The 27,715-nt window shown below is 37.0% G+C and overlaps 1 protein-coding gene across 3 annotated transcripts in view; it reads left to right on the top strand.

Annotated features, from left to right (window-relative positions):
* The window catches only part of adamtsl7 (ADAMTS-like 7), a 64,827-nt gene that overhangs the window by 11,984 nt on the left and 25,128 nt on the right, over positions 1-27,715 (top strand). For 2 of the 3 annotated variants that reach the window (XM_038282630.1, XM_038282629.1), the window contains exon 7: positions 778-914. In XM_038282630.1, coding sequence (XP_038138558.1) covers positions 778-914 — 137 coding nt within the window. Of the gene's footprint in view, positions 1-777; positions 915-18,813; positions 19,006-27,715 lie in introns of those variants that run through there. The other variant, XM_038282631.1, reaches the window with a different exon arrangement.

Here is a 27,715-nt window from a genome sequence, read left to right as displayed (position 1 = left end):
TCTGTAAAAAAAAAAATAAAATAAAAAAATTAAATCGGTAAAAGTGAATAAAAAATAGATAAATAAAATCTGGAAAAACATCAAGCTGTAAAAATATAACTTTAAATTTTGGCCTTTTTCAGTGAATGAGAAGTATTTCAAAGTTCCAATCTTTAAAAAGCATTTTCTACAAATCTGCTTTTTGTAAACATGTTCTTTGCTTTCAGTAATATTGAAATAAATGACTTTCCATACTGATTGGGTGTACTGAAATGGTGATTGTTTACATTTTAGATGATGGCGTCAGATTAAAATTAGATAAGCAAAGTAAATAGCCAACTTTTTCAGGATTTCAGGAAATAATATATCCACTTTCCAAATTTCACCAGTAATGAATAGTCGAAACGAAAATACGTTAAAGTGTGGGGTTGTAATATGTCAGAACACAATGAAGATGATTATTGTGAACAATAGTTACAGTCATTAAAATCAAACTGGCCATTGAGGATATTGTAAATTATTTCTTTTGCACATTTATCTCTTTTTATAAAGTTTAAGGAATAAGTTAAATTTTTTTTACATTGCTTTCTATAAAACACAGCATTTTTTATTAACCTCTCTCCCCATGAGAAAAGAATAAACACAACAAAATCGATACTTATATACTGTAATGTTCCCAGTCATACAGTTTGATTTATTCACAGTTTTTTTTGTTTTGTTTTTTTGTTAAGACATTTCCTGAAACCATCTTTGATCTCAAAGCACATAAATGATCCATGCTTCTTGGTCTCCTTTCAGTTCCTGAGGGGCAGCACTGTGAGCTAAACTGCCGGGCCACTGGCTTCAGATTCTATGTGCGTCAGTCAGAGAGGGTGATTGATGGGACTCCATGTGGACAGAATGAAACGGACATGTGTGTGGCGGGACGATGTACGGTAAGCACTCCGAGACTGTGACCTTATGACCTGCTTCCTCTCTCTTTTCCGGTGATGTTGGTTAAAATGGATCTACTTAAAATCAGCCATCATAATCCTGCAAAAAAAAAACCAAAAAACTGTTTATTGTCTGTGAGCTTTATATATATCATGTTATTAGTGCTTATTTTGTTCTCTGAATACTTATAACTCTTTTGACTTCTTTTTATTTTCTATTCTATCTAAAATGAAGATGACATTAAAATTTAATTTCATGGGCTTTTGAATGTAATGATGGTGGTGAACAGAAGAAGGCAGTAGAGCATAACAGTACCCCTCTGTTTTCCTATCAGTGATGGGGAATGACTCCTCTGGCTGGCTTTTCATTTATTGTTGTGGATTTTTCTCCACAGCTCCTCTGCTGTGGGTTTAAAAGTAAGAAAAGTGTTGGAGAAGGAGCTCAATCCTGTCTGATCACAGCCTAGACCTCCCTCTGTGAACTCTGTGTTTCTCATGCATTATAATCCCACATAAATCCTGGCATTGCTAAGATTATATGAGGCTAGTTAGATCTTTAATCCCTGGCTTCTGCTTTAATAACGTTTCCACTGCTATACAGCTGGTTATTCTTCAGAAGGATTGGGTTGATTTCTTGTGAATATTGGAGATAGAGCTGAAAAGTTTTAGATTCCCTGTAGATGTTAATTTATTTGGCTGGGGGTATACTATTTATTTGCAGCTTGTTTTAGCTCATAATCCAAGATTTAACCTCAAAAATTGTTTTATGATGAAGGTTTTGTTGTTTTACTCTTCAAGTTTAAGTGTCCACCTTCTCCAGGTCTGGTACAAACCAGAAGTACAGAGTACATATATGTTGATTAGCTTTATTAGTTGAATTTCAAAGAGTTTTTGGGTTTTGCTCTTTTCCCAAAAATGTAAACAGTCTGTAGATATATTCAGTGAAACAACGATCTAAGAATGAATTCCAACTAAAAGTGAAAAAAACCTGTGATAAGAATGTCTATTTTAAACCCTTTAGTTGTATTCATGATTTATTTAACGCGAAAAAAAACAATCTCTGTTTCACAAAGTTACTGGGTAAAGACAGCGGTACGTTCTAAACAGCAATCACAACAATAAACCCCATTTACAGTAAACAGCATTTCACAAGTGCTGTTAGGTAAAACATTTTCTGCTCTGTACCTCAGGCCATTTTCCAAACAAGTCTCTGGTGGGCTGTGGCATAAATAATGCCTTATGTTATCCAGGCTATGTGCAGAACCTTAGTAGAGAAACAAACAAAATGTATTATAATGATTGCAGCCCTAAAGTCTTATAGGATCTGACCCAGACATGGTCTCACATGTTAGTCAGTTTCGTTCAGATGTCACCTAGTTTGTAAATGATGGATATTTGTTAGAGAACATAAGTGAACAGAAAGCTACACCAGGGAGCATAGCATATAGGTCTGGGATGGAAATATAAGGGTTTAAAAAATGTCCAGTAGTGTGTTATGGCTAAAGAGTTGCTCTTCTAGTACCCCACCCTGGTTGAATGCAATGGCTTTCTGGTTAAATGATGGTGCTCTGTTTGCTTTTTTATTTTATTCTTTTGTTTTACTCCACTGGTTTTGCTTAATTTGTTAGTAAACTGAAATGTTTTGTACATTTGCTGTAATGAGATGTGACAAGGGTGCAATATTGCTGAGAAGTGAACAAAAGAGGATTAGTTTGAGGGATAGAACATTGTTCATTGAAGCTAGAGCTAAAGCCTCTGAAGCTGCCAGGTTTAAGGACATACAAGTAAGCACTGCCAGCAGATGCTGACAGCGAACATAGATGTTTGTGTCTGTTGATCGTGCCTGGTGCAAAAAATCTTTACAGGCTCCAAAGGGATTAAGCAAACACTATCAGGACAAATGATTGGAACACATAATTGTGTTTATTTTCCAAAACAATGTCTGAGGCATCGTACAAGTGTTTGTACTTCCCAACCGTGGTTATCCATTGTTGTTATTTCTCCTTGGTTTTTAAAAATGGCGTAACCCGGCATTGAATCGAGAAGGACGGAAAGGCATACCAAGGACCAATCACAGCTGCTTTTTGTCTGCGTACTTCCACTTGAGGCACAGAGACAGATATGACGGTTGCAGAGGCTATGCGTCAGAAGTATAAATTGGCCTTAAGGGTGAAGAGATGCTCTGCACAGGCATTCAGGACTCTGGGATTGACACCTTCAGGGCCTGATGACTTATTTTGATTCAGTCTCTCCAGTTACCTCTTTATTTGACTTCTGGGTGAAAGGTGGAGGGAGCAGCACCATCCTCTGATCTGACTGACAAACTAATAGAAGCAGGAGATTCAGTGGCAGAGGAGGGCAGGATGTTCATGTAACTGTGGGCAGGAAAGAAAAGGATGCTGAGCTTGTTATGAATTGAACCTGTTGAAGAATGTGTTCAGTTCATTGGTTCTGTCCAGACTTCCATCCTTCTGATTGAAGCCCGTGATCTCCTTCATCCCTGACCAAATATCTCTGATATTGTTCTGCTGGAGCTTTCCTTCCATCTTCATCCTGTATGCCTCCTTGCTCACCCTTATTTTGATTTAAAATAGCTTTAATAACTCACTGTTTCCCTTCATAAACACTTTTTTCTTACACATAGCACATGGCCACCTTTAAAAAACTTTTATATTCAAGCATGTTAACAACTCATTAAGCTAAATAAGTTTTAAAAAGTCTTGGAATGGATGCAGCTGTTCATGTTGGTCTATCACATAAAGGCTTAATAGAACACATTGAAGCTTGAGGCAACTGTATATCGAGACAAAGTCGTATAAAATGAAGGGGTGTTAATACTTTTACTGAATGTGTGCATACTGGAGTCCTTAGTGAGGCAGTGACAGCGTCCTGTGGGAGTGAGTGTTTCAGACAAACAGCAAAATAAAGGTTCCTTTATAGTGGCGCTTTCATCCATCCTTGACCTTACTCCTCTAACGCCAAGTGAGCGAATATGAGAAGGGTGTTTGTATGTTTAAAGGCCGATCGCTGAACCCACAGTCCTTACTGCTGTCGATGTTTGGCCTATCTAAAATCTAAAATCTATCTGGCCTGAACTGTAACACACTCAGTTGTGGACTTCCAGCTCCACACAGCGTGGGAGGGAATGATGAAATAACAGGAAATGGGATATGAAGGCTAAACGTGCAATATTGCTGTGGATAGAGTAGTCTTTAGGTATTAACGCTCTCTCGTGATTTCTGTTACAAGGAGATACATGTAGAAAAATGATTGAAGGACTTAGTTGAAGTTTTAATTCCCAGTGATGATGAATAAGAACACATCTAACCTCTCGTTACGCTGATGTTTCAGAAACAGCCCTCCTTTCTGACTGGCATGTTTCCCACGAGCTGGGAAGGAGTTCAGCTCTAAACTGATCAAACAGCCAGTCTCCTTTCCTCTCCTCTTTGACAGCTGCATCTGTTTTGTGCGTTCTCTGCTAATGTGGGCAGGCAGACTTGTTAAAGGAGGGCAGTGCTTTGATATACAGCCTGACTGGCACACACCGTGTTGGAGATAGCTCAATCTTTGCCATGATGAAGCCCAGCGGCTGGCTATTCATCTTTAAACACTGCTTATGTGAAAATGTCGGCAAAGTAGGTCTTCTATCAGTGGCTATCTAGTAAAAATTTTAACAGGTCTCTTTTTTAGTTACCTTTTTAACTAATCCTAAAGTGATGCTTGAACGTTACCAACTCAATCTGATGTTATTTACTTTAGGTTTTTGTAAAAACCAAACCAAGGTTAGAGAAATATGCTTAGATTTAAAAAAAAGAGTGATTTCAATCTCCCTGTTTTCTGGTGAATTTAAATTACCATCATTTTGTATATTTAGTGTTTTTTTTTTAGATGCAATTGTTGAATTACATTCAAAGTAGCAAATGTGTTTTGGATGTATAAAAGAGCAAACTGGCTGTTGCCATAAACTGCGGTAAGATGATGGATATTGATTTTCTCTGATACGTTTCCACCCAAATGGACCAATCTTGATCTACAGCATTAAGGCAAAGACAGATTGGTAGAAATTTAAATCCTGTGCTAAGAAAATAAAACCAGTCAGGACCGTCAGGATAAAGAGATTTTACAGATTGGATACTAAAGTATGTTTTATTATTTTTAATTCTCTTTAAGATTTCACAAACGATACCAGGGCTGCAACTCTCAATTATTGTTTTGTAGTTGATTAATTTAATTACTTTTTCTATTAATTTAAAAAGAAAATTAGATAAGTAACATTTTTAAATAAGTAAATGTTTGGAATTATGAAAGAAATTACTTTTATTACACATTTAGGCAAACAAGAATAGCAAATAAATAATAAATTACACACTTCTATGAATATATATGTCACTAATCAGGGCTTGAACTGCATGTATAGAATCCTGTTATTTAACATATCAGGGAGGTTCTCAGCTCATACTGTAGAATATTTAACTAAAGTCTTCAATGAGATTCAAATGAACACAAAATTTCCTTGTTGATGAAAAACAAAAGTTCAATTCAGACCAACTTCCAAATATTAAAAGGAATAAAGGTAACACCAAGCTGACTTTGAGAGATTGAACTTCCTTAAGCTGCTTCAAAATTAACAATAACAGCATTAGTGATAACATAACTAAGCAACTGTACTAACTAAGAAATATATATTTTTTTAAACAGGCAGTTTAAAACTTAGGTCGTAATTTTTTTTTTTATTCCATCCCCTTTAAATGCTTCACAAAAAGGCCAAAGGGGCTGAGTACGGGTTAGTGAAAGGGACAAAAAAGCTGAGATGAGATTTTAAAAAGACATGCGTCGTGGATTCTTTTTAACTTTTTGAAGATTAATGCATTAACCCTGACAGCACTGTCGCCTTGCAGCGAGACGGTTCTGGGTTCAATTCCTGCCCCCAAAACCTTCATGACTGTTATGTTAATTGGCTTCTCTAAATTGTCCTAAGGTGTGAGTGTGCATGGTTGACTCAGTGTTGCCCTGTGACAGACTGGCGACCTGTTCAAGTTGTACCCCTCCTCTCGCCCATACACTGCTGAAGATAGGCACCGGCCCCACTGCGACCCTGACAAGGACTAAGCGAGCAATGGGTGAATTTTAGCAAATGGCAAAGTTAATAATTAATAATAATCATTGAACTTTATTGATATCACATTGGCGTAATTTACCTCTACATTTAACCCATCTCCTTGGGGAGCAAATTTGTTATATTTATTTTGATAATAGATTGATAACAATTAATTGTCTCAGCACTAATCCAAACTTTTAAAATATGCTGAAATCTATAGTTAAGAATGTAACAAAAATGAAAAGGTAAAAAGTTAAGCATACTTTTACCAGGAACAGTATTTAGAAATGAAATAGAACAATTGAATACGTATCTATCTTTATTTAATGCTCTTTAAACTATTTTAACTTGATCTGGATAAAGTTTCCTGTAGAGTTAATAAATCACTGAATTTAGTTTCCATTTCTTTAAGCTTTGAAGCCGTCAACATTAACATCAGACCAGGAATGCCTCATTTGGTGTTAACTTCCTAATATTCATCAAATTTTTTCTGTTCTCTTGTTTAATATTCAGTGCTGAACTATTTTATTTTGAGTCATAGGATGGCAATATAAAAAAAATGTGGAATACCATGAGGCTAACGCTGCTGTGATCCTTTTTTTCTTGTCATTTATTTTTTTAATTTTTGTTCTTGGATTTTTAAGGAACAGCAATAGGAACTAATAATGGTTAAGTATTATTATTTGTTTCTTTTTATCACAGCTTTTAATAACATATTTGATGCACCCAGAATAAGGTTTATTAAATAATATATGTTTCCTTACAAACTCATATTAATTTTTATTTCATGGAATCTCAGCCCTCTGCCACAGACTCACGGTCAGTAGCTGTGAGACGCTAAAAAATGTGCAATGCTTAGTAACTGCCAATAAACTGCCTTGTGAAAAGTGATTGCATCAGTATTGGCAACAGATTGCAATAACTAACTCCACTGGATTAGAATTTCTCTGAAATTGTTGGTTTCAGACTCAGCGACTAGCTTCATCTTATGGAGTGATTAACTCTTTTTCTTTTGTGTAGAACATACTGTGCTCTGCTCCCATGGATTGTGTCCTCTTAAATAATGGAAATCAAGCTTGGCTGAAGGTTCTTTTTTGCATCTTATTTTACTTTTCATTTTTTCATTGGCTCAATGAACAATATATTGTAGTAGTATTGTGTTAGATTCTGCATGCTAGCTTTTAATTGGACAGTTCTGCTTGCAGTTGTTTGAAGGTTAAAGGTTTCCACTGACTGTGCTTAAACATATCGGTTTGACTCTGCTGCAATGAAAACAACCAGAAAGATTTAAAAAAAAATCACTGATACAAAAATAATTTTTGTTGCATGTTTATTGTAATTTAGATTTATGTAATTTTAAATGCATGTTGATTTAAAATGTATTCTATTGATATGAAATTAATGTTATATGGTTAGAAAAAATTATTTAAAATAAAAGTCTGTTTTTCAGAAACATAAGCATGAAGACAAGAACAGATATAAGCAAAACATGGAACCATATCCACAACAAACGGACATAACAGCGAGTCAATTTTAAAGCATTAACAATCAAAGCATTAGAAAAACCTCAGCACCAAGTACATTATAACCTCAAGGGGAGAGTATTGTGTAAAAATAATCAAATAAGAAAACCTGTCTTCATAGAGGATTACGTTTTTAGCCGCACATAAGTAATAATGACATTCAGCATTTCCACATTTCTTCGTAAAATAAATCACATTAACAATACAACATCTCCTTATTACAGGCTATGTATTTTTGTGAAACACACAAATCACTATGATGCAAGAATTTTGATCATTTTATCTGCTGAGGGGGTACAGAATTCATGTAAATATTTAGTCTTATAATTTCAAAAATCTTTTAATGCTCTCTGTTGTTTGCATGTTGCTAGTGGAGCCGTAGATATTAATATCAGAAGTCCAATCATCCACCCACACACTGAAGGGACTGGAATTGATGGTCTGTAGTCCAGAACATAAACGCAATGAAAGATTTATCCCTAAACAGAGATTTTTTTTAAAGAGAGAAATTAATAAATCATCACCATATCTGTGAAAATAAAAGGGAGATATTTTAAATGTGTTTCTCATGCTGGGACAACATGTTTAAAAAATGAACAGAAACCTGGTCTTTAAGATTAAACCCCGATTTGATTCTTTCAAACATGTCTAGTGCTTTTTAGAATGACGTTGCATTAAATTATACAATATATCTCATTGTTGGAGCCTATTAAGAATTTGATTAAGACATTTACTTTTTGCTAAATTATTAATGTTAAGGATCTAAGGTTGTGTTAATGGTAGAGCTATTGTTTTATTTGTTTATGTATTGGTTTTGCTTTGACCCTCCTCCTTTTCAGTCCGCCTCCTGCTGAGATTAACAAGTAGAAGCAGCTGATGAGGCGGATCTGACTGTTTGTTTGAAGGAGTGAAGAGTGCAACAGTTTTTTCACACACATCGCTTAACGTTTATACTTGAATTTTTTGTAAGTCAACTCTGAGAATATTTCTGTTGTAAAGAAAACTCCCCTTTTTGAAACAAGAAAATTCTCCACGAGTGCTTTTTGTTTTGTGAGTCGAAAATCCTCCTCCTAAGACTACTCTGAAAATTTTTGAACTATTTTGATGCAAGAGTAGCCGTAACACTCATCTTGTTCTCATTAACCCAGTTGGGTATCATTTCATATATTAAGCTCTGTCAAGAGTTTTAATTAGCCGCTGGTTAGCTCAAGTGGTAAGTCACCCGTCCTGCAAACAGGAAGTCTGGGTTTGCATCCCAGCTGAGGGGAATGAGCTGCCAGTGTGGATCCTTAGGCAAGACCATTCACGCTAATACCTGCTTTGGGAACTGCTGGTGGCAGGCAGGAAAGACAGTTGATGGTTGAGCAGGCTGGCGGCAGTTAAAATCAATCAGGTTGTGTCCAGAATCAGAAGCGACGAGAACCTAGTGAGGGCGGGGCGAGTACAGGAACACAGGGAGGTTGCTCGTGCACAAAAGTGCCGGAATGAACCGCATGCAGACATTGAGAGAATCTGGCAGAGACTGACTGTGAGAAGCAGGCATAAGATTGTATGATAAGAGTAAATAGGTCAAAACAGGAGACAGGATGTATGTGATCTAACTATTAGTAACAGAACGGAAAGTGACAAGCAACCAGCCGGCCAAAAAAAAAAACTTAAGTTGCATCACGCGGCAGAATTTAAACTTCTATAATTTTATAAGACTTTGTAATCATTGTTGACTCACTGACCAAGTCTTTGGCAGTGTGTAAAATTATTATATAACTAACTAATAAAAACTAGGCAGATTTAAAGGTATACTATGCAACCGGTGTTGATTTTCCAGCGAGGCTCCCCCCAGAGGGCGAAAGTAAAAGTGCACTGTCGTAAATATGAACAGCTGTTCTCCTGGTTTCTCCGTCAAGCCAGGCGCGGTTGTTTTGAGCTTAGCAGACAGGCGAACGCAGCGAATGACTAATGCTGCGTTCACACCGCAGCTGGCGCGACAGAAGCAGCGAGTTTACATGCAAAGTCAATGGTTGACGCGCGTCAAGGCGCAGCAAAAGGTCCCGCGGCGCGTTTTGAGCAGCAGGCGCAGCGCATCAGGCGCGTTTAATCATCTGACGCAGGGAGAGAGACACAGCGCTGATGATCAGAGGCTATGATCACTCCTCTTAAACAGTTTATTGACGCCTAAATTAACTTAAAATGCAGAAATCTGCCGGCAGAATATGCAGTTTGGATTATTTAGATGAAAAACACCTACCAGCTGCCGCGGTGAACCGCGAGGAGGCGACCCGGCCAGAGGCTGCTGATGAAGGGATTCCTTCTGTCGGCGCACCGATGGTATGTGGGGGTCTGAGCGGCTCCGACAGAAAAAATATTGAAGGCAGGATAATAATCTGAATGAACTGACGGCACTGATTATGTTTTCAGGTGTATTTTCTCATTTAAACACATATTAAAACTACTTTATTCCAAATTATCACAGCAAATATAGCTGCAAGGCAGAGAAAGGATAGTGAAGCTCCGCCCAACGTGCGTCAGACACACTTTTGCACCGCGCAGCCAGAGCAGCAAAGCTACTTCAGCCGCGCGTCAGAACTAACTGGTACAAGCAGCAAAAATGAAGCAGCAGACGCGATTTTGCTGCGTGAACGTAGCATAACTGCACAAAGATCGCCACTGTGCTAGCAACGAGAATGCTTTTAACTGGTGGGTGTAGCAGTTCTCGCCGTAAAGCAAGACCGACTCTCGCGAGACTTCTGAGCCTGTGGGTGCGGGTCGGTGCTCCTGCAATTGCAAGTGCAGTATTTCCCCCACAGACCACCAGGGCGGCCGAGAATACCTTTGTTCAACCTGAAATGACTCATTTAATCATCCATAACGTTATGGAACACATTAATTAACTGAAAAATGTTGCATAGTGTGCCTTTAAGGAACAAAAGGCTCCTGCTCCAAAAAATATATACTAGATCCCATTTTTAAAAAATCCATTTCAGTTCAACTTTTGTACTGACAATCAATGTAAGCAAGTCATTCTTCTAGAGTCTTTGTGACAACCATATGTAACATTTAGCCACGGGAAGAGCTGTGTGTGAACTTCCATTTCCTGAACCTCTTCTGGTAGATCAGCTAAAACACAGCTGGTTCACCTTTCAATGACGATGTCAACCGAAATTCTTTTCCGCTTGTTTAAACAGAGGAAATTGGACCTAAAGAGAATAAAAAGAGTAGAGAAAATCCAAAGCTTAAAATAAGTTTATTCACATAAAAGATTTAAGTTGCAGGACAATTGAAAGAGAAACATAATCTAAAAAGGTACATTAGGAGGGCTTAAAGGTAATTAAAAAGTAAAATGATTGATAAGAGGATGAAGAAAAATTTTGACTCTCAACTTCACTTTTTTAAAACTGAAATTACATGTAATCTTATTTATTTAAATTTGTGTTATTGTACTGCAGTATGTAACATGATTCTTTTTTTTTCCTAGTTCTGTTTTTTTCCTACTTTGGTAACTTAGACTTTATCAATCAGGTCATGCTCCTTTGCGTCACTGGTTAACAATCCTCTTGTCTGTCCCTCTTTGGTTTACATTTTTGTCACACCCCCTTGTATTTACACTGAGCCCACCCTAGTAGGCGCCAATAGACCCCCCTATTGCAAATCACTTTGGGAGCCACTGCTTTAGGTTCACTCACAAAACAAAAAAGACACATGTACCAACTCCCTACTGGGATTCATTAGAACATTCCTTGCAGATGTGGTTGAGTATTAAACTTTGACAGAGGTCCGTTTTCATGCAGACACCTATTGACACTAATTGGCCTCTGTTTGGGTGGCTGTCAATTATAAAGAAGCTGTTGGGCATTTTGTTTAGCCTCTTTTGTTTGCGATGTCAGCGGCCTGTAGCTCTGTGTGTATCAATAAGATTTATTTTCGCTGTGGGGACAAAATGAGAACTGCAATGTCTGCTGTTTTAAAAAATCTTCTGCTTAATGGTTCAAAAAATTAAATACTGTATCAGTCTGTATTGATCCTTGAAAGTAAATGTTTGTTTAAATGTGTGTATTGTCCTTTCTGTAGCTGTTGGCTGTGCTTGTTATTCCAAGATGTTGATATGTGGTATTTTTTCAGTACATGCAGTCCTAATGCAGTTTTTTATATTGAATCTTATACAAACCAAGTAATCTACATTTACAAAGATTTCAAAAGTTTTCTTCTCTAAACTGGTTTAATCTTTAATTTCCTGTGACCACAGTAACAAGAAGCATATTCCAGAATTTCTCCATTGTGGGACAATAAAGGGATTTTCTATTCTATTCTATTAAGTTAAAGCAAAGATTTCTGAATACTTTTGCCGTCTTATTGCTGGAATCATTCTGTCGGCTCCTGTTGCAGATATATCTGTATATGCGTATATGCATCTGAGTGAGCAGAGATGGCACCAGAGTCCATTGGTGGAAAATACTTTTCATTTTTCTGCTAAACCAACGAAGGGCTTGTAATTTCTGACAGAATTATACAACATTCAAAGGCCACAATTGTTCCTTAGATTTAATTTACAAAGATAAAATGCGGACAGGCTCAATAGTTTATGTATGTATGAGATCTGATAATTAACTCATTCTTAAATACAGATACTGTACCTGTCTATACTTCCCTCTACAATCTCCCAATAAAGAAAGCAGGCCACAATTTATGACTTTGTACAAGTTTGTGAAATGAAAAAAAGCCTTTTATAGATAACATTTTAAGAAATCAACAATGTTTAAATGAGTCAGAACTTGGTATTTTACTTATACAGTCCGTTCGAATTTGTCTTTAAATACAAATTTTTTAGAGGAAACCAAAAGTAAGCAGAGCTTATTCAGACCTCTTATCGTACTCCTTTTTTCTCGCAAGGGCACAATAATTTATTTTGTGTGTATGGGGAGTTTGTGTGGATGTAGGGTTAGCAACTTAATTAATTTAACTTAATTAAACTTAACTTACACAATAAGTAAAAAGTTACGCAAGCAGCACTACTTACCGACTGTCTGTAGGTGAGTCCGTTTGGTGGAATCACCCCTTTTGGTTGAACCACACACATCAAATGTGGCTAGGGTCTGGTCGTGAACCAGTTTTGCTGGTATGCTTCTGCACCGTCGGTCCGGAATTTCTAGGGACGCACAGCAGTTTCCCGCCAAAGCGCAAGGGGGAGCCTATTCAAGAAATCACGAGAATTTCTTCGGCAGCACCGGCGGGAGTGTTTATTTTCCAAAACAACTGTCTGAGGCATCGTAAAAGTGGTTGCACTCCCCAACCTCCTCAGTCAACCTTTCATTGTGGTCCATTATTGTTATTACCCCTCGGTTTTTAATAATGGTGCGCCCCAGCACCGAATCGAGAAGGATGACCACACAGACAGCTGGAAAGGCCAACAAGGACCAATCACAGCTGCTTTTTGTCTGCGCACTTCCGCTTGAGTTCTGCAACCATCTGACATGTTGTCAGGATTTTTTTGAGGTACGCGATGACAGTTGCAGATCCTCTGCGTGGGGGGATGGTCGCACATAGAGACAGATTTGTTGGTTGCAGAGGTTATGCGTCAGAAGTATAAATTGGCCTTTAAAGTGTATACGTTACTTTCAAATAACTGTGTAACACCCCTCCTGAAACCCCTTCATTGGCTCCATATAGCAGCACGTCCACTTCAAGATCTTCCTCCACATTTTAAAGCTTTCAATAACCTTGTAAAATATATACATTTTATTAAAAGTGCCTATACATCAAATGTATTAGGAGTTATATAATATTATCTTAAAAAAAGGGAAAAAGTACAAATTTTACTTGATGGATAAATAAACGAGATATGTTTTGAATGAACTAAGAAACTGCAAGACAATAGTATAAAGGGCAGAGCTTGGTAGTGCTCTGGCTGGCTCATTAGCCAACAAGTTAACTTATTTTAGCTCGTTCAGTTATCCACATTAAGCTACAGGACTTTAACTTTGTGTCAACAACTATTGTTAATTTTCTACAAGTAGAATAACTGCTGTTTTCTTTGTTTTAAATCTCATCCAAGGTTATTTTCTAAGATGTTTCATTAGTCCTCTGCTGCCTTCGGATCTTAATTAAAAAGTACTGAGAGCTAAGTCTGTTTTAGAAAGCAGAATTTTAACAAAGTCATAGTCATAGATGCTATGACTTCTTTTTTTTTTTATCGAAATTTACAAAATTTTGGGACAATATGGTCTGATAAAAAAGTACATTTATATACATGTTTAAGCCAGAATGATTTGACATTTAAATATGACTTCCCTACGACTTTATAAATGAAGGAAGGCTCCAAATCAACACTCTTCCTCATCAATAGCATCATTGTCGCTTCAATAAGGTCAGGGATTACCATGCAGGTAGTGATCTATTTTACCTCAGATTAGTTCTACTACTTTTACTGTTCCATGCCAGAGACACTTTACCATTTGTCTTGGGTTTGATTCCACAGATTCTCTTGTTAATGAGTTTTGTCTAAATCTCAGTGCTACTCAGCTTGTGGAAGATAAACTTGTTCAGTTTATCTTTCGTTCATTTGATTGTCTCTAAGAATCAAGTATTAGACATAGCAAAAAAAAGCTTGGCATCCACAGAAAACTAAGAGCAGATATGGCAAGCATGTGGATGTTCCAGAAGATGCAGCGTAGATTTTGCAATCTTGTGGCTCAGGATGTAGCAGTTCATCCTATAACTAGTTGGTTTCAGAGTTAAGCCCTCCGCTCCATCCACCTCAGTCTATAGTCCTTGGGCAAGACACTTCACTCGTCTTGCCTGCTGTTGGGTGACATAGGGCGCATTGGCGTCATTTTTATGCAGGCGTTTTTCTGTCAGTCTAATCCAGGGAAGCTATTGCTACAATGTAGCATACCCCCATCAGCATGTGATTGCAGTTTGAAGTGCTTTAGGGGTCATCGGACCGAACAGAGTGCCATAAAAGTACAATCCATTTGCTTTGCAAAATTTCCTTATATTTTAGTCTGAGCAGAAGCAACACCAACACCCAAATTTGGCAGTATTGTCAAATAAATGAGCAAAATAAAACTCAAAATTTTTCAAAATTGCTCATATCCCTTTGTGGCAGTGAAAGAGAGAAATTATTTTTATTTGATTGTTAATTTATGTGTTCTAAAACTAATATCTAAAAGCTATTTTTTTCTGTCTTCTACCATCTATAGAAAAAAAAATGAGAACGCATTTCTATTGGTCTCTATCAATGTTAGCAACAACATTTTTATTGGTCAGTGTACAAGCATTTGGCATGAAGTGATCTGTGAAATATCATTTGAAACAAATTCGTCTGTTAAAGATACGTTTGAAAAAAATAAAATATGAAATAGAAATCTGAAAACAAAAAGATAAAACAAAATAGATAAGAAAATGTTTTTTAAAGCAAAGATTCTGAATTTCATATTTTTTTCTTCAAATTTTCAAAATGTGTTTTTCTTACAACAATAAAGGAACTAAATTCACTCCATCTTGGTACTAATACATAATTCAAGAGGCCTTCTAAAATGGAGCAATTTAACCACATATAACACAAATTACAACAACTTGTTGAAACAATCTAAGAGTTTTAATCAGGACTTTTATTATTGGATCATGTGTTACTAAGCTTTGAGTTTCAAGTCAGAAATAAAAAGACACAGTAGCATTCTTAAGGTACACCTCAAATCGCTGCTCCTCTCCTGACCTGCTTAATTCATTATTTCCATGCTCTTCTATCCTCCCTTCCTCAGTTTAAACATATTGCTTGAGGGAAGCAATCACGGGACCTACGGGTCTAGTCCTGCTCACTAATATGTATCCCAGATGCACAACAAAATCATGTCTTTTCCCTTTTTTTTTGCATTCTTACCCTTTTCAAGATTTGTCAAGTTAATCTTAGGATTTGCAGAAATGGTTGAATAAAACTGATTTGAAACAATGCATCATGAAAGACATAACACTTTCTTATCTTCTCCGGTTTGAAAGATTAATTCCATTTGAGTTACGGGATGCATGTTGAGTTCCTGCAGCTATAGCACTGCACCCCTTGCCAAAGAATGTTTGCAGTCATCACAGCTTTGCGTATGAGTTTCAGTGTAATACGTCCGTCAGTTACTGTAAGAGAGTGAGTCAACTGGACCTTGACAGAGCACAGTAATGTTGAGAACACCTGCAGCATTCTGGCGTGTGTAGGCTGGAGACCGGAGAGAATCAGGCTTCCTGAGCCAAGGTTGCTTTTGGGCTGGCCCACTTATAGACAGATACGTAGACCCCAGGGTGTGCTGGGGCGTCAGTGTGACCCCGCCCGGCATACAGGCAGGTCTCTGTGAGGAGATTAGGAATTTTTAGGAGACCAAGACGATGTCAGTATGACAATTGTGATAGATTAGCTGCTGAAAAGAGACTTTCCCCATTTGCATGACTGCAGCTGTATATGAGGAAAACAATGTTGTCACACTGCATCCTGCAGATAATGTGTTTAGGATTATTTTTTTGTGTGCGTGTCTGTGTTTCAGCTGACACTGTTCCAGGATATAGCATAAGTCAAGCCATCTCCAGGTGTGATCTGTCTCCTAATAGAATCTATTTGATCTGTAAAAAAACCCCACTGAATATTAACTCTTACTGGGAATAAGTGACCCAGTTTTTACAAATTACGACGTTGACAATAGTTTATGGAGTGATTTTTGTTCAATTATGTTGCAAGCAAAAAAAACAACTTATTTTGTAAATAAGAAAAAAGTTTTGTAAATGGAAATGTAAAGAAATGCAGTGAAGAAACTAAGAAAAGTTTTTGAGAATTATTTTACTGTTTTCTCAGATGATTTTTTTTTCAAATTTGTTTTAGATATTTCATGTTTTTAGACATTTTTTATTTAACTTTCTCCTGTTTGTGATATATTTATGATTGATGCGTGTGCTAGTTTAACTTTAATAATACCTGCCTGTTACGTGTTAAGGCTCATCTTTTCCCAAGCAGTTCATATAGTACTTAGGACATGATTTGGAATGAAATGGGAGTTATACTTATCAGACAGCTTTGTCATTGTGCATTCGGAATGTCCTTGATCCAGAAACACTGAATTATTTCTATCTTGCTGTATTCAGTAATGTTTCCTCATTTTACAAACATGTTTGTGGTGTAATGATGTGAGGATGTGGTCGGCTGTGTAAATAAAATTCTTCTTTATTCTGGCTGCCTTTCTGAAGAAGCGCTGCCATCTGTAAAAATTTCTGTCAAAAGTTGTCATGATTCATATTAATCTAATAGATCAACCTGATGAAGTGTTATTAAGTCTTTTTTCAGAGTGATCTCTTATCGGTAAAGAATCTGGGAAAAAAAGCTTAAAGACGTACATATGGAGCTTTCCTTTACACGTTTTATGATTTTATTTTTTTATATTTTATTTTTCACATTTCTCGTTACAGATTATGTTTTTATGAATTGCATTCTTCTCAAATTTTGTTTTATAGATTACACTTCTGGGAACGGGGTTTCCTCTGGAATAGAGAGCAAAGATAGGTTTCTACTGGTTTGGATGAAAGTTGGCAACAATATTGTATTGAGTTTTTAGTGAAGAGAATGTAATCTGTAATATGCAATCTGAAAAGAATGCAATCTGTCAAATCTCAAAAAATCAATTCGAAAAAATATAAAATCCAACAAATGCTTAGAAAATGGCAAAGATACTTGAAAAACTTTTATTGAATAAGATTTTTTTCTGGATTGCACTTTTTTTTTAATTTACATTTACAGAATGTGTTGTTTACAACACTAATGGAACAAAATTCACTAAATTCCAGTTTAGAAATTTTTGACAAATGAACCTTAAGCCAATCGACGACGGACCGCACCATTTCTGAAGCCGATTGTTTCTCAAGACACTTTTTATCAAGACGAAGGCCCAGCTTTGACCTTTGACCCACGTCCACCTCATCTCCTCCGTCACTTTTAAGCTGTGTTCACACAAACACGCTTTGGGCCTTAAAGCATCTGATTTACAAGCAAAGTCTATGAAGGAAGGCATCAAGAGGTCAAGGGGCACATCCCAGCATCCGTAGCGGAGCATCCGGGCCTCCTGGTATCTGAGTGTTGGAGCATCCAAGCTCTCCACGCTGGAGTTCAGTAAATTAAACTTTTGATGCTGAATGGCGGAGCATCAACCAATCAGAAAAGATGATCCAGGATTTTTGGGGGCAGACAGACACTACCTGCTGTTATCGTTTTTGCAGAGCAGTCTGCATATGAAAAAAAGATTAATATCAAGTGGTTAGACTAAAAGTCAGTAGAATGGATTATTATGTAGAAGGACCAGAGAGCGATCTGATCAATGTTGCTGCACTAAAACATTTTTATTGAACTATGGTGAAACCATTTCTAAATACTCAAATTAACTAGAAATGTAAAAAATCTGCTAATCAATTGTATTTTCTGGAATTCTGTTTTTTTTGCCATAAACCTTAAAAACTCCCCCACAGGCTGCCCGCAGCAGAGAGCTTTCAGCTGGGATTTCCAGCACTGCCGGCCGGCGGTATGCTGGAGGTCTGGCGCTCCAAACAAGAACTGCATATTTTAGTATGTATTCAAATAAACTGCGCTTTCCTTTGGTCCATTGAAAATGAGTAAATCTGTATTTTTTAACAAACAACCTCTACTTTAAACACTGTTGCTACTATTGTTACTTGGTACTTTAGATTCACCTATTTGGATAAAATCATCCCTTCGTCTCTCAGTTTTCTCAGTCCACCTTGATGCTATGGTTTCAATATACTCTGACACTGAAAACAATTGTGTGATCTATAAGCATGTGAGGACTCTTCTTTTAATAAAGCAACCTGCATACTGCAATAAAAATATTTTTATTTTATCTTACTTATCTGCAAACAAATGTCAGTTTCTCCTTTCAGCAGTTTTTCATTTGAGCAAAATTGCGTTTTTTCTCCATAATGCCATTAGGAGCAAGTTTAAAGATAATCTCTGATTTGTTAGTTGTAGTTCATATTTCAAATCCTATAAATACAGCATAGCCATCTGCCAGTTCCACTTTATTTGCTGAGGTTTTGCTTTTAAAATTTCCATCTTCTCTTTTAAACCAAATGGAAAAGATTTCCTAAACTTCCTCCCTGACTTCCAATATAATGTCAGTAGTATTAAATGTATTCATGTATTTCCCTCCCTTCAGATTCATTTTTAACATCTTACCCTTCCTACTCTGAAAAAAAGAACATCTTTCCCCCCCAGCTGCACTTCCCCCTGCTCATTTTACAGCAGGAGCTTGCAGTGATCACTTCTGGAGGGAGAGGGTTCCTGTTGGCTTTGTAGGAGCCACCGAGGCGAAGTCTAAGCAGACGGGTGCAGGAACCAGACTTGTGAACATTTTTGTGGCCAAATGAGAGGATGCTTTCAGAAGTGGCTCTCCTGCTGCTCATCTGCGTCCACATGCGTGTGCAGGGGAAGCTGCGCTCACAGGTAGGATCATCTCTACTGGGTCCAGGAGGAACCTGAGGGAGAATGGGGATTCCCATTGTTGCTCTGACTGATTGTTGACAATGTTTGGATTTTCTAAAAGCTTCAGTATCACACATCTAAGATCTTTCCAGTCAGGTCCTGGGTGTTATAAAACTGTGTTTTTATAGCAGCCTTGTGATGCTGTGGTCTACCTATTCAGCAGAAGCCTTTTCAGTTTTGCTCTTTTCATTTTGGCTTTCTTTGCCCTCTGAGTTGTTTATTTTTCCACAGAACGTTTACTGACTGCTTGTGGGATTATATTTCTCTCCAACTGGAAGAGGACGTGGGTCCTGAATCTTTACAGGCAGCTCTGTCTGGGATACACTGTGATCCGGGGTTAGTTGGTCACCATGCAGCTCCGATGAGCTATGTTTGTTCCTGCATAATGAAAGCATTGTGGGGCGTCTGACACTGTTATGTGAACCTATCAAGCACCAAGGTCATGATGAGGATATCCAACGTGCCATGGTGACGAGTTCCACTTCCTGTTGATAGCCTGTAGACCTGCATTTCACACTTATTGGTAATAAAAAAAAAAAAACATTCCCATTAAAACTAAGCAAACTATGGACAAAACTGTTTTGCTATTATTTGAACCCCTGGTAGAAAATCCAGGTTACAAAACACTCCAAGCAGAAGGCAGCCAATGTTTTCACTCAATTACCTTTACAGATCCAACCTTCTGCAACCAATTTAATTCAGTTTATTTATATAGCCCCAATTCACAACATGCACTTTATAGAAACAATTCAAACAGGTCCTCCAGTCACATTGGTTAAAACTTTTTTTATCTAAGAAAAAAGATTATTGCATCGACTCTTCAGCAGTCCCTCACAAAGAGCATGCATGTAGCGACAGTAGAGAGGAAAAACTTATTTTTAACAGGAGGAAGCCTCCAGAAGAACCAGGCTCAGTGTGAGCGACCATCTGCTGAGTCCGACTGAGGAGATAGAAGCCGGCATAGAAAAAAAAAACTTCGCTGCCTTCTATTTCTGGGTGTTTTTACTTCAGTGGAGCCTTTAAACTATTATCATCTTTGTGGTTTGAGGAGAAAAAAAGGTAACAGTAACCATGGTTACTGATGGTTTTCTTTCTTGTTCATGTTTTGTGAACTTTTCAGGTGCGCAATAATTAGTTACATTTACTCAGTTACACTTATTTTTTTAGGATAAAATGTACTTGTACTTTTTGGTTTTACTTTAGTAATATTCTTCTGAATGTATTGCTACTCTTCAGTAAGTTTTTGGTTTACTGTACACACCGTGAGTAACTTGAGCTATTTGTAGATCAGGTGAAAATACAGTAAACAGTAGAAACTGTAGCTTCTTTATCATTTCCTAACTAATTTCCATTACTTTACTGTCAGGATCTGTTTGGTTTTATGTTGAAAATAGATTTTAAAAATGTTTTTCCACACGTAATTTTGGCGTTTTCATTATTTTGCTTTTTAATTTGTCATATCATAATTTACCCATAACTGTCTAATTACATTACTGTAATCATTAAATAGGGTATTATGATTCAATAGTTATTTAGTACTTTAATGGCCATTTTACCAAGTACTTTTTCACTATGCTTTGAATACTTTTTTTTCTACTTTCAGTAAAGAAATATGAAAGTAATGCTATTCTATCATTTCGGACTTGCTACAAGGAGCAGAAGCTCGAAAGGTTTCTACATTTTCTTCTTGGGTTTTAGATCAGTGTAAGTCTACATGCTGGTGTTTCCTTCACACCAAACCCAGAGGTATGGAGTGAATTTTGTTCCATTATTGTTGCAAGCTAAAATCACCTTTAGGTAAATCCTCTGGTAAAAATTTCGTTAAAATTCACCCTTAACTTTTCAAGTTACTCCGTACACAGAAACACACAAACTCTCCTAAAAAGATTTATTTCTGAATTGCATTTTTTTTTTTTCAAATTTCCATTTAAAAAAAATGTAATGCAAGAAATGTATCTGTATGCAGCTGCCTATTTAGGCTCCATTAGTCCATACATGATATGACCCCCTTGACCAGAGGCGTAGCCAGAAAATGTTTATGAGGGTGGCCAGGCAATAACCAATGTATACCGAGGGGTGGCTGAGAGTAGATAGGCACCAAAACCTCAGGGTTAATCTACACTGTTCCAACATGAAAATTAACAAGCATAACATCCACGTTTTCTAATTAAAGACAAACTATACTTTCCCAAAGCGTTTGCTAACAAAGAGACGAATATATTCAAACATCCGTACTTTCTAGATAAAAGGTATAGTGGATAAATTTCTTTCAGTTTTGAGTTTTGGGCGAACATCTTTTCCATTGTCATTGCTTACCTACTTTTATCAGTAATCATTCTGCATAAAATTGATATTTACAAGTACTAATATCTACATAAATTGATTATTTAATACAATTTTATTAAAACTGTTTTTTATCTATGATTTCACTGAAGACTACTAAGCGACTTGCAGAGACATTTTCTCTTTACCCCATAAAAAAAAATGTATTTATGCTGTTATAAAACATCTGTAGGCATTATTATTAAAGTAGTCAAACTCTTCCAGTTCCAGCAGTCCTGTTTAACCAGGTGTGGCAATAATCTGCTTTGTAAAAATATAAAGACTTTTATTTTGTAGACTGTTTTTGCATCTTATTATCAAAGACCATTTTAGGTTTCCTTTCAGATTTAGCCTAGTTATGCTAGTTATGGATCCTAAGTCTTGTGCTGATGAAGGTTCTCAGTCATCCAGGTCATAGTCATTCCGTAAAAATTCAAAAAATATCCACTGGACTTGGTTTTCAAGATTTGAAGACGTTTCGCCACCTCTCCAGGAAGCTTTCTCAATTCAAATGTCTGGATCCGCAGTGAGTTTGAGTCTTATATAGACAACGCCTTGTATCGCTTGGAAACATGCAATAGAAACCGATGAATGGGTCGTTAGTTCCATCGTTAGCCTGTAATATCTGAAACTGTGTATGATTCTAGGGGTCGGTCGTTAAAGGGGGGATTGTCATTAAGGGGGGGATTGTCTCCTGTAATACCTGAAACCTGTCTATGATTGTTAAGGGTTGGTCGTTAAGGAGGTATTGTTCACCGGCTGGAGCGGGTAAGTCCCTCGTTCCTATGTATGTATGTATGTTTTTGGAAGCTGGAATCTCAGTCCACCACCTCTGTTTAAAGTTGGTTTTTCTCTCTTAAAAACCAAGTCCAGTGGATATTTTTTGAATTTTTACGGAAAGAGATCCTAGGTCTTGTTTAAATCACGCTGTATTCTACTTTCTAGAATATTTTCAGGTTTTATATTAATAGTCAGACATTTCTGTATTTTGAATATTACCTCCTGTGTTAAGTTATTGAGCTTGATAGGAAGCTGTATTTAGTATAGTCTACACAGGGAGTCAGAAGTTTGCTTCTTTTATGTTTGCAACAATTGTGGACCTGGTGGGACATGATGTTTGTATTTTGCTAGTTCACTTGGGAGGATTGCGCTGTTGGAATCCCCGAGAACAATGATACAGACTCTCGGAGAGATGATCTATAAAAAAACAAAACAAAAAAAAGTTGTCGTATATGGACACACTGTATATACTGTATCCCACACTGCAAAAACAATCCAGAAATAAGTAAAAAAATTCTTAAATTAAGTATATTTACCCTTAATTTGAGCAGGTAAATAAGATGATCTGCCAATGGAATGAGTATTTTTACTCTTAAAATAAGATAGTTAGATAATATTTACTTGAAATAAGACGATAAAATAGTTTTTTCTTATTTTAAAAGGAAATTGTCTTGTTCCATTGGCAAAGTGTCTTACTTACGTCCTCAATTCAAGGAAAAATTCACTTATTTTAAGAAAAAATAACTTAATGAGGTTTCTATTTTTTGCAGTGCATGCACCTTTTTCTTCCTTTGACACATTCTTCTCCTTTGACTATTTGAGCTGATCTAATGAGTCAATTTCTCCACTATGAGATCAATAAAGTCAATCAATGAATCAATGAATGAATGAATCAATCAATATATTATCCAGAACAAATTAAATTTGAGTTTCCTGTGATGAGAAGAAGCAGCACCTCTTCAGTCATCAGGGAGCAGACATGAGCCAGGTGGATAGACTGAGGATGCCTTGCTTTTAAATGTTTAAAAGTTGTGAAAAACTGGTTACTGATAGAAAATAGAAGTACAGAAATGTTCTTTATTGTCCCACAGTGGGGAAAATCTGACGTTTCACTCCTAGAGCAAAAAGGCAAATGAAGACATGAAGTTATGAAGTTAAAACAGACTGAAGAGAAAATAAATCAACATCTCTGTTAAATACTGATAAAAACACAAAGCACGAGGATTACCAATGCAACTATCAGCAGTGGGATTCTAAATGTTGAAGGATTAAAAATTGGATGTGTTTGGTATCCGATCCCAATGTGGGTTTTTATAGCACCGCAATGTTTCACAGACTGGTAGCAAGTTCACTCCGTGGCAGTTTTCCTTAATAAACACAGATGCTTTTGAAGTGCTGAGTTGAAGGGAGACAGAGCTTACTACCCGTACTCGTTAAAACCAGTTAAAATGGCACAGAATCCCAGCATGTGGTCGGCAGATGGGGATTTCATTTCTTACTTACTTGATTCCAAGCTTAAAATCTTAGATGCCTGATAAAATTATTTATTTTGTACACTGAATTGGAAAACTAAAAAGAGAAAACTAGGACTGATTCCTTTTTTTTAATACTTTTTAAAAATTACCTTGGCCAAGAAGGTTATTTTTTTTAGGAGAGGTTCTGTGTTTGTCTGTCTGACTGAAGAATAACTTGAAAAGTTTTTGATTGATTTTTAATAACATTTTCAACAAATGTGCTCCTCAGCCCAAGGAAAACGCCATTAAATTTTGTTTATGATCCAAATCACCATCTGATCAAGAAATTATTTTGAAAGATACTGTAAATATAACTTAAGGAAATCACAATATGTCGGCGGGAAATTGGCTACTTGGTGGAGGTCTGCACTCTCCGAATGCTTTTTATGCTCAGAAACAGGGTCCTAATTGTTGTGAATCCTCTGTTTCAGAATACATGTCTACACAAGTTAAAATGTTTAGGTAAAACAGTCCATCAATTAAAAAAATAGTTCTGTAAAATTTATATTATCTGTCTATAAAGCAAGACGCAAGTTATGAAGTGCCTGTGGGAATCCAGTGTGGATTTATACGGATTAGGACTCAGAAAATTTAATCCCTGAGTTGTTTTAGACCAGGAAACCACCGTTTTATGAAGATATACCTCCAGTTCATTGTTTTTTGTAGAAATTTGTCTTGGTGGCCTGTAGCCCTGATAATTATTTGGATAACAAGTCTCAAGCAACTCATTTTCAGACAAACTGCTATTAGAAAGAGGACATATTCAGTCTTGCTTGTTAAAAACTTGGCAAGGAACGATCAAATAAAAATAACATAAAATTGAATTTCTGTCAAACGAGAATAAAGAACTGCTACACTGTTACCTAAACTGTGTTTTTCACTGAGACTACTTTATGGCTTTCTTTTGTTTGTAAGGCTAGTTTTTATATTTTAAGTCATTGAAAAAAAATATTTAGTGCATAGAAGATTTGACATAATATGTCCAATCTTGGGATGGATGCCTTTAACAAAGGAGTGACAGGCTAGAATTGAGAAGAAATCTGAAGACTGGAGTATACAGTCTTTCTATTAAATATGTTTATGGCTCAAATTACAACTTTACCGATGAGATTACAGCTTTGTTTTGAACTTTAAAACCACTGTGAGAGCCATAATTCTTTCTCTTCGATCGAACCTTGTCTGGAAAAAAGGACATGGACCGTTAATTTGAGGGATTAAGAGTTTTTTAATTTCTGCCTGTCCATTAGCTGAAATACAATCCGGTTCCCTTGTTGAAAGATCTGCGGGATACCCCTGTAGTTGAAAAACACCCTGAAGTCTCCCTTCCTATAGAGTCTTATGATTCTGCCAGTCCAAGGGCACTGTCCTCGACCTCCACACAAGATCCCAATGTGGGACCCAGTGTTAAGGATGTGTGTCGGCCATAATCGCCCAACAACATCCAGAGCTCTGAGGTACTCTGGGTGGATCTCATCCACCCCTAAGGCTTTCCCATTGGTGAGATTTTTGACCACCTCTGTGACTTCAGTCTGGTTGATAAACAAATTTAACCTCGAGCAACCAGTCTCTTCTTCAGTCACGGAAGGCGTGTTGACAGGATTGAGAACATTACTTCGACGATGTCCTTCTTCACGGCCAGCTGCTCCCAATTCTCACTGTAAACATATGAGCAAAGCACTGCTTCAGGCGCTGGACGGTTTGCCAGAATCGTATTGAGGTCGACAGATAGTCAAACTAATCCCAGATCCTAGGTTTTGCCTCTGTGACCAAACTTGTTCTCACAATACCTGCTTGCTGCCTTAGCAGACCCACAAGCCAGTCGGGCTCATCAGGGCTCCTTCTTCAGCTTGACAGCCTCCCTTACTGCAGGTGTCCACCACCGGGTTTGGGGATTATGGCCATGGCAGGTACCACAGACTTTACAGAGATGGCCAGTACCTCAGAGCTGTCAAGGTCCATCTGGCTTCCTCCTCTTCCAACATGCCAACTCATCACGGGGTGGTGATCGGTGGACATCTCCTCACTCAAGTATACATTACATCTAGCCAAATGTTGGAAGCTATGACTATAAAATTGATCATTGATCCCGGCCTTGTGTGTCCTGGTACCAAGGGCACCAATTGATATCTTTATGCATGAAAATTGTGTGCATGATGAACAATCAATGACTTGCACAGAAGTCACCAATGAAAGACTATAGGAGTTAAAAGCTGGGGGTCCAATTCCTACCGATGACGCATCTTCAGGTGCCACTTTTGTTTCACTTATGGCGTATTGAAGCCCCAACAACATCCATATCCAACCCCCTAAAGACAATGTAGTCTTTAAAATGCCACTTGAAAAGAAATGTAATTTATAAAATTCAATGTGGGAAATTGAAAAATAGAAAATTTGAAAAATCTGAATTTGAAAAAATATGAGGAAATAAAGCTGGAAAGAATTGTATGAGAAAATGGCGAATTACTCTCAATTCCTTTTATTAACTAAAGTTTTTGAAAGTTTAATTTCTGGATAGCATGGTTTTTCCAAATATCCATTTACAAAATGTGGTTCATTTTTGTTTTATTTTAAATTCGCTCCATAATACATTAAACTGTGATGATAAAAGCAAATGCAATATAAAACTGGATGTCAACACTCTGTTTTTTGATACAACACTGATCTCGAGAGGCCTAGACTGAGAGCTCCTTCCTAATTAATTGTCAGTATTGTAAAGCAAATACAGAAGGGGAAGTGCTGCCATGGCTGTAACACCGGCCAATGAGGACAATCTACAGAAAAACAAAAAATTTAAAATCGTCCCTCACAGTGACTGTGTCCAATTTAAAAGACTGGTGTTTTCTGACTGGAGAAGATGTTTCCGCTGACTCATGTGTTTAGGCCCTTGTCTCACAGAGACTTTGCAGTACAAGTTTAAAAATGATCTGCTTGTGTGGAAACCTGCCATCAGGTTTTACTTTTGTTGATGGTTTCTGGGTCCACATCTTGACTGGGAGATGGCTTCACTATCCTGACGCAGATAACCACATCCAGATGAAGGCTGGCTTTGGTGACGCTATAAAAACCCCGTTTTACTTCCACTAAAAACTAAACCATTTTCATGACCACATGACTAAACCACCCATGGAGAGAAATAAAAAAAAGAACGGATGTTCTTTTATTCATGTTCTTTACCAAACAAAAGACAGAAACTCAAAAGAAAATGAAAATACAATTTTATTGTCTTTAAAAGGAGCCAGGACTATTTGTACTTGTGCTATAGCAGCTTGTGCTTGTCACACTAAACAAATTTCGATTTGCCTGGAATAAATGGTCTGGCAGTTTGAATACAAAGGTATCAAGTGAAGAAGTATAAATACTTTATTATCTTAAGTAGAAAATTTGGTTATCTATACTTTACTGGAGTAATTATTTTTCGGTCAACTTTTTACTTTTAAACTTAAAATTTCCATGCAATAATGTGTACTGTCTAGTCCTTTATTTTTAAAAAACGGACTTCATTACTCATTTTAATTACAATTTGTCATTTTTTGGATCGGGCCGAGTTTCAGCCTTATCGTGTGTCCTGCATAGCCTAGTATATGGGGGCTAACAAGGGGCGATCAGCCTCTCTCAACAACCAGATTTACCAAAAACTTGTGTAATGCGCATGTGCAAACATCGGCACTGATTATATTCTTCTGTCTCACTGTGTAATAACATAACTACCATGTAGTCTGTATATTTCTTTTACTTATTTATATAGTCCGTACATCTCTGCAGAGCAAGTGCAATAATCCAAGGAAACTGCTGTGTAGCCTTTCCTTATCTCTTTACTGTGCAAATATTTTTATATGTAAAGGAAACATATTCCAGGACATTACAACTTTTCTTATGCTCCTTTGTACTTTATACACTCTTTTTATATAGTCTGTTGTATTTTTATCTTTAATGGCATCTTGCTTTAACTCTGCCCTTTGTACTTTATATAAGCTACTGGAACCAGAATTTCCCTAAAGGAGTAATACAAAGGGATAAATTAAGTTGAGTCTAAGTCTATTTATGCAGCATCAATT

The sequence above is a fragment of the Cyprinodon tularosa genome, unplaced genomic scaffold (genome assembly GCF_016077235.1).
Source record: "Cyprinodon tularosa strain WSP-4 unplaced genomic scaffold, ASM1607723v1 ctg186, whole genome shotgun sequence".
In the NCBI taxonomy this organism is placed as follows: domain Eukaryota; kingdom Metazoa; phylum Chordata; class Actinopteri; order Cyprinodontiformes; family Cyprinodontidae; genus Cyprinodon; species Cyprinodon tularosa.
The sequence above is the reverse complement of the archived record's forward strand: the minus strand, read 5'-3'. Positions and strand labels throughout refer to the sequence as shown.